We start from the raw sequence: 15,149 nt of genomic DNA, 5'->3' as shown, positions 1-15,149 counted from the left end.
GATAGATCCATTACACAAACAACAGCACAGGACTAGGAAAGTTCGGTCTGAATTGGATGGAGATTAAGAGAAAAACAATAAATGAGCCTCCACCAACTGTCTTTACAAATGCAATATCTGCCGTGTAATGTAAAGGAAGCAAGCCCAATTTGTTTCCCTCTTTCCCCCCCATATAATGCCAATCGTGCTATTGGCGTTTTGTTACGAGATGAATAATCCATTCTGAAAACAAGAGGCTGTTTCTTGGTATTAATTTTCTAATGTGTTCTCAGTGTCACTTTACCGCTGGTAATTTATTTATTTGGTTAAGTGCCACATTCGGTCACGTTCACAAAAAACGATTTTCAGCCCTTTTTCAATCCACTGCTGGCTGAAGACCACCCTATGCTGCGCCGGTCAGGGATGCCGTTTCACCATTAACGTCAACAACCCGGTCATTTATGGGTGGGCGAAGTGGTTAGCGCACTACGCTATGAACCCAGCGACCTAAATTTAGATTCCCAGCCATGGCTTCTGCCATTGGCGAATGCTATCTGAACCTCCACCAAGCCACGCTGAAGTGATGGTCAGACAACGCCCACACGACAGACACAGTGTTGGGAGGCCTTCATCCAGAAGTGGATTGACAAGTTATTGCGTAGCCTTCCTTGGTTGTGCTGTCTAGCTCAGCGATGTGTTTTTTGTGTTCCTGCCGCGTATTGTCCGACATTTCCCGCCCCAAATGTACTGAACCACAAGCGGTACAACTCGGTTACACGTGAGAGAAAGCATTTGCTTTTTTATTTATTTTAACGCGCGATATTTGCCCGTTACGAATCCTGTGCGAATGCCTCCCTCCAGGTGCCCACGGCTGGAGGGGGCCTGCCGAGCGCGGCCTTGCCTCAGTGGGGCCACCTGCCTTGACATGTGGTCCTCCCAGTTGTGCGTCTGCCCCGATGGCTTCACGGGAGACCTCTGCGAGAAACGTGAGTTAAATTTAAATGCCAAAACCTCACCACCATCATCATCCCCTGGCCGCTTCCGCAATGTCATTAGCGACAATGGGACCGAACAAAATTCCTTCCATATTTCTCCTTTTTGCGGTCATGCTGCATCAGAGGTTCAAATTCTGCTAAATTCTGCTTTTTAAACCATATGTTACGTTACAATGCGTAAAATTCACGAGGCATAACAATCTGAGCATGCCTTTGGGTAAAGACGAGTAAATTAACCCTTCCCCATTCCGATGATGTACACGGAATTGAAAGAAAAACTCAAATAAAGTCACTTTTTCGATACCGAGGCTCCCACAAGGCCATGCGGGAGGGCGTGTGGCACAGTTTGGCGCCAGCTATCGTAGAGGGCGGTCGTGTCACTACAGTTCTCTGCGATGAGTACAGTGTCTTTATAAAACAGCAGCGCTATGCCTCTCTAAATAAAATTTATGCTAACCACTTGCGAGTTCCGAGATTCAGCAGTGAACGGGACCGAACCTACAACTTGCAGACATCTTGGGATGGGAAAGGGTTAAAACAACATTTAAAAACTGTATCCAGATGAAACCATCATCGCTCATTATATTCTATCTTTAAGTGTTAACACGGCTAATTATATCCATAATAGAGTTTTTTTTTGGGTTAGATCACGTAAATATATAAATGTGTCGTTAAAACCCGCCACCACCCGACACAGCCAACTAGTAAGGGTTGTCACGTAAACAGAACGTGGCCAATTCGTCACTAGTACAGCACTAACCGGTGTGTTGGAGAGCCAGGCCATAACATTTACAATCTGAGTACGACGTTTCGCCAGTAATTACAACATATTTACTGTATTGCACAGTCAAATTTAAAGTAAAAAACAAGGTAAATTCTTAGCCTACCTATATGAACTGCAATTTCATATAAAGTTTTTTCAGGAAACAATCCTATCTGCTATAAAAAAAAACTTTTAACATGCATTGAACGTATGTATCGTGGTAACCATAAAATGAAATTGCTAAAGCTATTTATCATACACGCATTGAACGTATCGTAACGTATCATATTCTACTGCACTCACCAAGATTCTGTCCGTCATCTGCACACTTGAACGATGTTAGGTTGCTGATGGCTACATTAACTTAGTTGTCGGAAGACAGTTACAGTATCGTACCTCGTACGCTGCTGTGTTTGCCTGCTGCGCGAAATTAAAAATATTGTACAATTTTGTCATATCGCTATCGCCATCATAAGATCAAAATATCGTAAGTCGGACCATCGTAAGTCGGGGACTACCTGTATTTCAGTCACATTTGAAGGCTGTATCCAATACACTTTTGAGCCACAGGGCGACAAATAGTTTATTTTAGAGGTCTTGCAGACTACCGCCCACACTTGCCATCTGTGTGTGCTAGCACATTCGCAGCTACACAAGGAGCCAATTCATTTGTGCTTGGCACGGGGAGCACGGAGTCCTGAACTTGTCACAGGTGTCTCATATGCCCTCCAAACGGAAAACCATTTTAGCAGCTTAATTGCTTTGCCGCCTTTCAAGCAGGTGCCTGGAGATGCAGCGGGCCCTTAACTTCACGTGCGTTAAAGCCAAGCTGAGCAGACGTTGTAGTCGCTACCGTACCAAGTAATGAGAAAATTAATGCTGGCTGTCCAAACATTTTGTTCGTTTCTGAAGCGAGGCTTTGCGTCCATTTCCAAGGGAGGAGGAATAAAACAAAATGGGAATGTCACAAACATTTAGTCAGCTCTGCAATGGTTGCCGTTACGGAATCAACCAGTGAAAGAGATCACAGCTGGAGCCCACAGTGTAGAGTGGTGTGGCTTTCGCTGGCATCAAGTCAAACGTTGGCCCGTCATGCTTATTTCCTGCGAACTTGAGAAGCCATTGGAGCTGCCGCCTCGCAGTGTCTTGCAGAAATGGTGCGGCTCGGAAACCGTGACCGACTCTACCCGTATTTTCAGCGTGTCATGGCACGTGTTGCTGTGAAAGTGAATCAACAGGAGTTTCCCCTAAAATAGACGAAGAAAACAGCCTCCGTCTATTGCTCTGGGGAGATTTATAACATTTGTTTTGTTCTTGGATAAGTGGGAAAGTTTCAAACGTGGATTAGCAGTGAAACATCAACATTTTATTTCAATCAATCAAATCAGGACCAAATACACACACCCCAGTTATTTGATTATTGTCCTCATTAAGGCGCATGTGTCAATTTATAATAAATTTTGTCCTTGTTTTTAATTGTCTCTATATGTTTTTATTTAGATAGTGGGTTATGCACCATTATCCTAAACGCAAGATGAGCATATCATTTGCACAAACCACACATGAGCAATTCGTCCTTGTGAGCACGAAATTCACTGCAACGCCTCATGCCCAATCAATACCAACGGTGCACACACTATATCAAAGCAAAGCAAAGCAACGAGAAACAACAACGACGACGGCGACAACAATCCTCAAACCTCACTGGTGACATCGCGCCTCTCCGTGAATCGGCTTGATGCAGGCATTTCGGAGGACACGGCGCTGGGGTTGGATGGCTCCGGCCGTCTGGACTACGTGGTTCGCGAGAGCTACCGTCGCGATCGCCTGCTCGCCCCTTCCTCGAATGGCGGGCGGGCCAGGCGCGCTTCGGGCGACGGCGGTGGCGGCGGCGGCGGCGGCGGCGACGAGCGTGGCGCGGCCGCCAAAAGGGGCGGGCGTCCCGGCAAGGCGGCGGCGGAGACGGCGGGCGGTGAGGCGGAGTCCAGCTTGGAGGTCACGTTCCGTACGCGGCGACCCGAGGGCGTGCTGCTGCAAGTTCGCGAGACTGGAAATCACACCACGATCAAGGTGAGAAAGTCTCACCCTCCTCCACTCTTAATTGTGGGGGGAAAAAGTTTTCTTCAGTATACATGAGACTTAGGATAAGGAATAACTGCGTTATGTAATTGTTCTAATTGGGCGCTCTTTAACGTTCATTGCAAGCGATTTGGCTGGCTTAATTAACATTTTCAGCGTTCGGCTGGCGAGCGAGAGGATGTTGAAAGTTTTGACGGCAGGCACTACGCTCTGTGACCCCCCCTCCCGCCCCCCGATTGCAGCTCGTGGAGGGGCGGCTGGTGTACGTGTCGGACGCGGGGGCCACGGGCCGCGTGGAGCGACGCTTCTCGGAGGAGACGGTGGACGACGGCGAGTGGCACGTGGTTCGGGCGATGAGGCGTGGGCCGTCGCTCGTTCAGCTCGCGCTCGACAGCCAGGCACCCAGGGACGTCACCCAGCCCACGCACGACTTCAGTGGCCCAGCCGTGGCTTCCTTCTCGCTCGGGGGCCTGCCGTACCAGCCCTCGTCTTCACCGTTAGCGCGCGGGAAAGAGCCAGGTCAGTGAAGGTTTCTTGCAAGAAGATGGAAATTGTTTGTTGCAACCGAAGTAGCGGTCGACGTTTAAATTTAGGGGTCCTGATGGGGTGCAATGGAAAAGTCAAATGGTGTTCGTCCTCTGGAGAGACTGGCTCAAAATGTATCCACGCGAAAAAGAACTGGCAGCAAAGTTGCCACTGCCAAAGGGTCATTTGAACATTGGGACACTTTTTGAGTTCTTACATGTTTATTATGATAATATTTAAAGCACATTCTGTTCAAAAAGAGTATACTGGGCATGCCCCCACAGTATAATGGTCACCGATTCGATCTCCTGGCTCGAGCCTCTGCCCATCCAGCAGTCTAAATGGGCACGCTACAATATCTGTCTATGTTTGTTTAATTATTTTCGCACAGTGTGTAGCCAATCATGGTGATCGGAGTTAAATGAGCGCAGATAGTGTGTGATGAAGTAAAGTATTTATGCTCCCCACCTCTTCCACGACATCTAGCCATTGTCGTAGAGTAGGCGACAATACCCTCTGTAGAGATGGCTTTATAGAGCTCCCTCTTGTGGCATGGCAAGTAACGGTGGCAAGACATTAACTACCTCACCCGGTGTACAGGAGGTCGTGGGTTTGGACCCGACCCTGACGCCTGCTGTATATTTGGAGTTTGCATGCTGTCCCCGGGGTGCCAATATTTAGAAGCTGAGTGCGTTTAGAGTACTTGGCTGCTCTAGGTTCCAACGTGATAAGCCACTTCATTGAGCTATCATTTGTGATAGCCAGATCACTTCTGGAAAAGAGCTACATAGCTCAGTGGGCATTTATTTCATCAAATAAAAAGTATTTTAGGTTTTTAGTTTCAACTTCAGGATTGCATCTTAACCTTGTACCCTTTTGTATTTTTAATACGCGTAGGTTTCAGCGGCTGCGTGCTGGAATTCAAGTACAACGGGATGAGTATGCCGTTCTCGGGCGGCAGCCCCGTGGCGGACGCGGTTCCCAGCGACAGCGGAGGCGCCCTGCGCATCGGCTGCCGGGGCCCGGACGTGTGCGCAGAGGCGCGGTGTCCGCCCGGCCTGCTGTGCGTCGACCGCTGGCACGCCCACGCCTGCGTCCCGCCGGGCGAGTGCTCCAGGGAGCCCTGCCAAAACGGCGGGCGCTGCTCGCCGCTTCCCGCCACGGGCGGTGCGCGTGGCTACGGTTGCCACTGCCCGGCGGAGTACGCCGGGAGGGACTGCGAGGTGCCCGCCGTTTGCGTCGCGGCCAAATGCCCCGCGGAGCACGTGTGCCGCGCCGACGGCGCCGGCCGCCGCTGCGAGCTCGTCGAGAGGGCCGCCTTCCCGTTCTGGGCGGCGATGGTGATCGCCGCCGTCGGCGCGCTCTTCCTGCTGCTGACGATCCTCCTCGTCGTGCTGCTCGCGTGCCGCCGTCGCAAGGCCGGGAGGATGAAGGAGAAGGAGGACGGTGGCCAGGCGAAGCAACAGCAGCAGCAACAGCAGCACCAGCAGAAGAAAAAGAAAAACAAAGGCAGCGAGAATGAGGCTTTCAACTCGGGAGACAATCTGCCACCGTATGGCGCCGACAGCCCCGAGCGCAAGCTTGGCCATGAGACTCACGTGGCGAAGCCGGACATAATCGAAGGGGAAACTCCGTACCTGATGGCTGACGAGACGGATATTGGCGAGGGCGAGGATGAGGAGAGGGGGATGCGCCTCCGATCCATCAGCACCACACCCGACAATGAGCTGGAACATTACGACATCGAAAACGCCAGCAGTATCGCGCCGTCGGACGCCGACGTGGTGCAGCATTACCGCCAGTTCCGGCCTCACAGCTACGGTAACAATCCTGCACCCGCCGCACCCTCCCGCTTCTCCCTGTCCTCCCGGCACCCGACAGCTACCTGCCCACTGCAGCCGCTCTTGCCCCTGCACTCATCCGGGCTGTACGGCTCGTCGCGGCCTCTCCCTCTCAACACGGTTGGTGGCAGGCAAACGCCGGTGCGTCAAAGCCCAATATCCGCCCCCTCGTTCCTCAAAGCGGGGAGCTCGCTGCGCGGCAGCCCGGCACCGCGAGACTATCCCCTCGCAGGCTGGGACGGTGCCAACGCGAGCGGGATGGCGGCCTTCCCCGTGGGCTACACGGGGAGGCGGAGCAAGAGCCCCCTCTCGGCCTGCGCAGGCCGTCCACCCAGCCGCATGCGGCTGGAATCGCCGGGAGTGGGCGAGATGGCGGGTCCCCCCGTCGGGCTCTCATTGGAGGAGGTGGAGCGGCTGAACGCGTCGTCCGTGTCGGAAGTGCGGAGGCCGCGAAACACGGCCAGCCTGGCCAGCACGGCCGAGGCCTGCTCGTCGTCCGACGACAACAACGGCGGGGGAGGCCTCGTGGGTGGGGGCTGTCGCTTCCGGGCGCGCCCGCTGTCCCGGACTCTCCGCGGTCACCACCAGGGAGCGTCCGACTTCCCGCCGCCCTCAGCGGGGGACAGCTCCTCATCGGAGAGCGAGTCGCACGACTCGTTCACGTGCTCCGAATTTGAAGGCGAGCGGGAGAAGCCGATGACGTTCGCCCCGCGCCCGCTGCGCCTGGGGCAGCTCTCCGAGTACAACTTCGGGGGGGACGTCGGCGAAGGGGATGACGGCGAGGATGCGGAAGGAGAGGAGGAGGAAGACGAGAACAAGAACGCGGCCACCTTGCTGAGGTCCCGCCGGCAGCGCCAGTCTGACGGTGCCAGCAAGGGGAAGGGCGCCAAGCCGTTGGCCGTGCCGCCGGCCTTCAACTGGGAGGCCGTGCTTAACCTCGGCCCTAATCTTGACCACTACATGGAGGTGTTTGTGGACCTGGCAAGCCTCTCGGCCGTAGAGAACCAGGGAAATGGAGACGCTGTCAATGATGCGTCGAATGAAGATACGCAAAATAAAAATGTTGACCAAGAGGAGTATATTTGACGTTTTAACGTTTTTCACTCGCGTTAAAAATGTTTTGTTTTCGTATGAAGTTTGTGCCAAACTGAAAGCTGCTGCTGCTGCTGACGGTTTTCTGCTTTTCAAGAAAGACCATCAGCTGCCTGGCAAGCACGACATGTCCGTGAATTTCTGGTATAAAAAGCGGTTTTTAATGGTGTTTCTATGCAGGTGTGTAGAGCGTTCCTTTTTCTTTTTTAAACAATGACAACGGGAATTTTTAAGCGTTGGGAAGTTATTTGCATATGTGTATACGAATTGGTGTGCATCAGGTGTATCTAGATAGCTGTGTAAATGGATCAAGAGAAGTGTTTAAGGCATATTCAAACAAATTCCAAAGCTTGAAGGGTTCACAATTCAAAAGCAATAACGATTGCACGTATTTAACAAATACCACTTACAGTGTTAAACAATAAAGCAATAAGCATATTTTCAAGTTTTCATATTGTAATTTATTGTTCTGCATTGGTGACCCAACAGCTGTAGTAAAGCGGCCATCAAAGTACGACCTAGGGACCAGTCTCTGAACTAAGCAGCCTCTTGTATGTGGAAGACTTTTATCATGTTTGTGCTAAATCCCAGGACGTCTAAGGTCAGAATTCTTATTTATTTTTTCAATAAAGGGAGAACTTGCAAATTTGACAAGCAACCCGCTATCGTGTTGGCGACATCACAGAGAGGACGGTGCTCGTTCCTGAGTGCAGACTTCATGGGGCACGTCGCACGTGAAACATTGCCCCTTCCCGTCGCGTTGTTCGACCGGCAACATTCAACGTGTACGCTCTTGACGAGATAAATGCAATGGCCGATTAACGGTTACAACTCCTCCATCGCAATACACACCACCAAATGCGCTATGTCGAATTGAAAGTAACACGAAAAAAAGCACTACATTTTTGCGCAAATAATCTGCTTGATATACGTTGGTACGTGAGATCATTGTCTTGGGGGTTGAATCCAGCCGTCGTTCATTAAGCTGTAAGTGTGCCCATTAAACGAAACTAATTACCACTTGGCAGGGACTTACAAAAAAAAATACTCAAGAGCATTTGTAATGGGACATCATATCCATTTAACGCAATGGGAGGACCAAACTAATAAACAAAAGATGAACATGGCGCTTTGCAGTCTGGCAGGGTGCTCCAAGCCATGCGAAATGTCTGTCGGGAGACAGCACAGGGGTGATGGAACATTTTTACGTTCCCCAACTTCTGCCCAGGCCCTGACCCCATTGTCCATTGACTGGAAATGTGCTCATACAACGCCAGTTGTCCTTCGAGATGCCTGGATAGCATGAAACCCAGAAGTTATATCCTTACTGCTTTATACCCTGAAGTTGTTCCGTTTGCTGTTTACGACAGGCGCATAAAAATAGAAACTTTGTAGAAGTTGTGCTGTGCTTGGTTGTTTGGTGTTAATGTGAACTCCACCACCACGGTGTGTACAGTGTTTACTGAATCGCAGGCTGTCGTTTGGACCCGAGGTACATTGTTGAGTGGCGGCTACGCTTTGCCTTGCTGTGCAAAGCGTGCTGCAGGCTTGGAAAGGGTTAACAATGCGGATAGATGTGCATTGCATGGAAAAAAAACAGCTCTCTGCTTTATCCAAACCACCAGCCCAATGGAACTGAATATTCAGCCATTTTATCATTTAGATCACCAACTCAAAGCGTTGAGGAAATGCGGCCATCCCAACAGGCAGCTGTGAAACAAAAGCACAACTATTGACCGCTTTCATTCTCATTAGGGACTCGTTGGTTTGGTACAATCATCAATGATGGGATAGCCACAATTTCACAACTCTTTGAATAAGGCTGGGAGATTGTGTACGTGCAATGCACACATTTGTGTGTTGTTAAACCTATTTCCTTCCAGCCTGCATTACTTATTCTGTTGTGATGGGGTTTTCTTTTCACTTTACACATTTTGAAGGCTTGTAAATTGCTTGCGCCTATCCAACTGGACAGCCTGGCCAACCTGTGTGCTCTGCCGTGCACTCCCCCAGAACCTCATGTTTTACAATTTCACGATGCATTATTTGTTGAGGATCCAGGTTAGGTTCGTGACAGGGGTGGAAGAGGTAGAGGATTCCAACGCTATCTTGCTCTAGAGATAGGGTTGGTGTGTCGGTGCTCAAAAACTAAATATGTGAAGCTGTGAACACCGGTGGCAGGGAACATCGCCCACATTAGCCTGACATTACCGGAGGATCGTAATGACAGCATTCTGACATGTTAGCATGCAGGCAACGTAGCAAACAACAACTGGGCTCGATTTTAATATCCAACCGAGGGCACCGTATGCTATTTACCTGTAAACAAATGAAGGGCACGGCATTGGACATTTTCATATAGTGCGTTCATGACACATTCCGTTCACATAAATGCCGTCGCGTTCACGCAACAGCGAACGAGGTAATTTACAAGCACAAGTCAGAGGAACAATCTGTAGCATATGATGCAATTGGTATTTTGTATGTCCATTCAGAATTAGTATCGTCCCCTAGGTATCAAAGATGGCTGTTAGTTTCTAAAGTAGCTGTTCTGTGCTATATTTATATAATGGTATTTTTTATTCTACTTCCCGTAACTGCCTTGGAGACGGCATTTTGGTGACGTGTGGCAATGTGGCAGTTATTTTTCACTGCCTAAGCGTATGTAGGCAGAGCCGGGGACCTTAAGTATCCCTTCTTTAACTTCCATAATAAATGTGCGTGCAGAGTAGGGCTGAACGATTTGGGGAAAATATCAAATTGCGATTTTTCTGACAGATATTGCGATTTGCGATTAAAAAATTTAAGTCAAGTTCAATATTCACTGTGTAATAGATTTAAAACATGTGATGGAGCATTATCACATGATACCATCAACATATGAACTGCTCTATATATTCTAATGCAAGGATTAAAACTTTAAAGATATGAATTGCTTCCAACATGTATTTATTAAAAATGTTTTTTTATTGAAATAGAACAATCAAACATGGAACAATTGTTAAGTTAAATAAATAAAGTTATAATATTAAAATAATAAAACAATTCCAATAAGAAACTAATAGGACTTTTAAAATCGCAAAAAAATCGCAGCCTTTGCGATTAGCCAATCGCATTGTTTCAAATTGCGATTTCGATTTAAAATCGATTAATCGTTCAGCCCTAGTGCAGGGCCCATTTGTCAATCAACTGCTGGATGCCCTGCGGGTTCATGAGGAGGCGTGTGAACTGCACCACGCTCGTCAGCGCGGTTTGGGGAACGCAGTGCAGTGACACCCCGTATTGCACGGGGTGTTACCGCAACTGCCCTCTGTTGTCCTTCAAACTGCCCACCTGTTCCTATACAGCAACATATCACTTGCAAGATTTGAAAACATACACAATTTATATTTTTAAATGATGGCATGAGGAGACTAATATAGTGCATACCTGTCAAACCCTTATCAGTGCCCTACCTTATTACAGACCAAGTCAGACCTTATTGGTCACCCCGTGCCCCTTATAAATCTCAACGTTCATCCTTACAAAGTCCCATCACAAGGGAGAAACACAAACAAGTAGACAAAATTGAATTTTTTGCCCGTATTGAAACGGTTGTACGCCGTATGAACCTGCAAACGAAATTTCCCTGTACAAGAATACGGGGTTACCCGTAGTATGGGTTGACAGGTATGATAGTGCGTTTTAACAGCCTGCTAAATTGTTTGTTTGGATTTTTTTTTACAAAGCTTCTTGAAAATGTGGTATTTTTTCCCAGGAGTCAGTTTGGTACTTTCGATGATTTCATTCCCGCCGAGAGAGCCGGCTGCTTTTTGGATGCTCACTGGGAAAAGGCTGTGGAGTGCCTCGGTTGTTTGTGATGATGATGTTTATGATAATTTTAGCAGGAATATGGAGAAGAAGAAAAACCATGGCAAGATTATTGCCCGCACAGTTTAATAAAATTGAGAAGAAAATATTACATTTAGGAAAAAACAATAACAAAATAAACACTTCAGCCATTTCGATGAACTTAATCAGTATTATTTTTCTTTTGTACCAACACTATAATTATTTAATTTTGTAAATAGGTTTTGCAATGTATTTGTATTGTACCATGTCTGGAATTCATGTAATACCCTTAATAAAAAAAGATGTCCTCTTAATAAATATTTATATATAATACAACTGTTGTGTACAGAATGCATTGTTATTCTTTAGTTAACCTTGGTGTATTTAGACTGTGTGTTCCATAGTAAAGGCTACAGTAGCACATCTTCTTTGAGACTCAACCTGGACATATTGAGAGATGGCTGCTTCTCCCACTGTCCGCCCAACCCACATCTACAAAGCAAAATCCCACCCCCACACATCCTTAATAACACTGCCTTTAGAAGTATTAATAATGGGAGATGTTTCAGATAATTGCCCTTCTTCAGGGCGTTCCGGGTCGGACTGGTCGCCCTGCACGTGCTGGAGGAGGCTGTCACGTGGCTCTGTGGCTATGTGGAGCTGACGTCCACTCACAATATAACATTGACAATCATATGTATTTATATGTATCTGATTCTCTAACTGTGTGACAGTCGCGGGTTAAACCATTCGCTAAATAAATAGGCCAGAGAGATTGAGTGGATACGATTTGACGATTTGTTCTTGGAGGATAAGGATCAATCCACTTAGCAATGCAGACCTAATTAATTGGTGGAAGCCCACCACCAGGACCACCACTGCCCACTACTACCATCACCTCTATTAACAACCTCTACCGCCACCAGTGTGAGTGTGTAATTACCTGGCAGCACCGCCCTACATGATGCTGGGAGACACAGTTTTTAATCCCTTACATCAACATACCCCGCCCATGCTGCTGACACTTAGGCTACGCCAATTTTGAACCTTTATAAACAGCTTGCCTTGAGAGGCTAACCCCCTTTTCCTAATGACGACCGCTTGTGTTGCGATCGAAACGTCGTAGTTTTTTTTGTTATTTTATTTGAAACTATCTACGTGACTTTACCGAAAGACCCAAAGAATATGAAAAATGCAGACCTGGGCACCAATAACCATTCCAATAAAAGGAATTTAACTACCCCACATTGCTGTAATGCAAAATTCACCTAGGACCCCAGCTCACAGCACTAGTGACCTCCTTCCTATGATATCTTATATTCTTCACTGCAAAACAATGCACACAAGAACTACATTTGTGTCAGGTGTGGACAGGCTATTTGAGGACACAATAGACAGCAAGGACAAGTTTAAAGGGCTCGCATAATGTACGTTGACTCAGTAATCCCCTCCCCCCCCCCCAAAGTGGCGCAAGAGCACAGAAGCGTGGTCACCACATCTACGCCTCGATATAGGGAACGAGACAGGTGGAGGACTTCTCCACAAATCTGGCTGTCGCCTGATGAAGCTGGTTGTAATTACTGGCGAAACGTCGTGCTCAGATTGTAAATGTTGTGGCTTGGCTCTCCAACACACCCGTTAGTGCTGTACTAGTGACGAATTGGCCACGTTCTGTTTACGTGACAACCCTTACTAGTTGGCTGTGTCGGGTGGTGGCGGGTTTTAACGACACATTTATACATTTACGTGATCTAACCCCCCCCCCCAAAAAAACCTCTTATATTTGAGGACTACCTACATGCACCCTTTGGAAATAGAATGGTGGTGCGGCGGTTTGTGAATCGTGCTACGAAACACGGTTACCTGAGTTTTGATTATTGGCCGCGACTAACACCTTAGTGGTGAGTGGCGCTGACTCGGCCTACTGCCCACAGGCCCTGTCCTCTCCTCTGGCAACCCCCACCCCACTGCACATCTAGCAAACGTGGACCAACGTTGGGCCAACATTGGTCCGACGTTGCATGTTTAGTGGGCAGGCTAGCCCCAAAAACTCTCTGTTCACATCGTTGAGTAATTAAGAACATTTTAAACCGGGACAAAAATCCTGATATTCGCCTGAGCTTCGGGACACATGGACAGCCTTTCTGTCTGCCAAAACCGAGATGTTTGGTATCCTTCTCTATGCAACAGTTTATAATGAAAATGTGACAATTTAACGACACAATTGTGTAACAGCCAATGAAAATGTGGCAATTTAACGACACAATTGTGAAACAGCCAATGAAAATGTGACAATTTAACGACACAATTGTGTAACAGCCAATGAAGATGTGACAATTTAACGACACAATTGTGAAACAGCCAATGAAAATGTGACAATTTAACGACACAATTGTGTAACATCAAAATGAAAATGTGACAATTAACGACACAATTGTGTAACAGCCAATGAAAATGCATTGCATTAACTTTGTTGATTAATGGCTAAAGAAAGGCTGGTTGGAAGTAAAATGTCTTGAATTTGAGGCACATCCACGTCTAAGAGCAACGACCTTTGGTGTGGAACCTTTTTTAAAAATATGTTTCCGATGTATAATTAATGTACAATAAGAGGATAGTCCTGCTGAATGTAAAACACCCCGTGACACTACTTAATGAGGCAGGCCATCATGTCTTCACGCTGCTAAGAACATTTTCCCGGTGTTGTCTCAATTCCCCACTGGCGTGCTGGGATTTGGGCTTTGTAGCAACATTTATGGAAACTTGCGCTTTTTAAATGTACTCAATGAATCATGCATGCATTGAATTCACCTCTTCCCGCACGCAGCGCTTAGACTATGGCAGAGATAGACGGTAACACCGCTGGGTTAGTGCTGGTGGATATGCTGTGCAGGCCTACTGTGTGCTTTCAGGGTTGTGTCGCGTGTTGTTCAGCCAAATGTCTGGTCTGGCATTTCGCTGCACGTGCCGGGAACTGAATGGTACCCGAAGAAGCCCGCCAGCACGTGGAGAGAAAAAAAAAACGTTGGACATCATGTAAAATAAAATAATGAGTACAACCTTAAAAGACATCAGAGAGGTACAGAGAAGATAATCACTTGCCCAGTATGTGTTTGTAGCTCCAGTTTTCAGTTCCATTATAATAGATTGAAATTATCCCCAAGATAACTTCAAGATTTGAAGCTATCCAACGAAATGGCAATTCATTATAAGTTATATTTAAACAATTTATATCCTGCGTAACTCTTTACCTCTGTTTGCTCATGCACTGCAGAATGAAGGCCTCCCCATGTCTTGTTGGTCACGGAAGGTATTTGACCATACTTCCCCATGCTGGTCAGTGCGAGTTAGTGAATTGAGGGATCCAGAACCGGTTCCGATATCCCTTAAGCCTGATGTAAGCTGTGGCAAGGAATCAAATTAATGTTACCATGACCATTTCCATTTCAATTTTTTTAAATTGATTTTACACATTCGAACCGATTGGGAGAATTGTCAATTTAGTAAAAGTAATTACCTTTTTATCTTAATTAAATCAATAAATTGCAGACAGTATTGAGCACGGTACTGCAATATCTGTGATGAGAATGACATCAATGGATGGGTGTTCTTTTTCTTCTTGTATCCATCTGCGTCTCATCACTGTGGATTCTGTGAATACAATGACCCTTTTGGTAACCAAATGTGACCGGCACGCAGCACGCAAGAAGAAAGGAGTAAAACCATTTTTTAAACTCTCCTGTTTAAAATTCAGGCCCCGCTGGTGATCTCAGAACGGTCAGATGCTTTGCTGATGACGTCCATCGCGCAAGTGTTACAATATGTGATCCCAACTTTTAGTGCAGTCACTTGTCTGGAGGTTGCCTGATACGCTGCCAGTATGCCTTAAAGTAGGCAGAAAGGGTTGTTACGTTGTACCTCTGCGGAACGTAACAGTATGCCTAAGTTGAAACGACTATAAATCCGGGATTGATGCACCACAGCCAAACAGTTAATATTACATGATCGATCAAGTTTTCGCATTTATAACGATTTGTTTTGTTT

At 47.3% G+C, this 15,149-nt stretch overlaps 1 protein-coding gene across 1 annotated transcript in view; it reads left to right on the top strand.

Annotated features, from left to right (window-relative positions):
- FAT4 (FAT atypical cadherin 4) overlaps nucleotides 1–11,441 on the top strand; it is a 130,038-nt gene extending 118,597 nt beyond the window's left edge. The window contains exons 19-22 of the mRNA XM_032955021.2: nucleotides 841–965; nucleotides 3,482–3,807; nucleotides 4,059–4,335; nucleotides 5,239–11,441. Of these exons, the coding sequence (XP_032810912.2) occupies nucleotides 841–965; nucleotides 3,482–3,807; nucleotides 4,059–4,335; nucleotides 5,239–7,268 (2,758 nt within the window). The 3' untranslated portion in view covers nucleotides 7,269–11,441. The remainder of the gene's footprint in view (nucleotides 1–840; nucleotides 966–3,481; nucleotides 3,808–4,058; nucleotides 4,336–5,238) is intronic.
- Nucleotides 11,442–15,149: the final 3,708 nt, after the last annotated feature.

This window comes from Petromyzon marinus, chromosome 16, assembly GCF_048934315.1.
Source record: "Petromyzon marinus isolate PM22_M1 ecotype Great Lakes invasive population chromosome 16, UKy_Petmar_22M1.pri1.0, whole genome shotgun sequence".
NCBI classification, from domain to species: Eukaryota; Metazoa; Chordata; class Hyperoartia; order Petromyzontiformes; family Petromyzontidae; genus Petromyzon; species Petromyzon marinus.
This window is presented reverse-complemented; position numbering and strand designations above follow the sequence as displayed.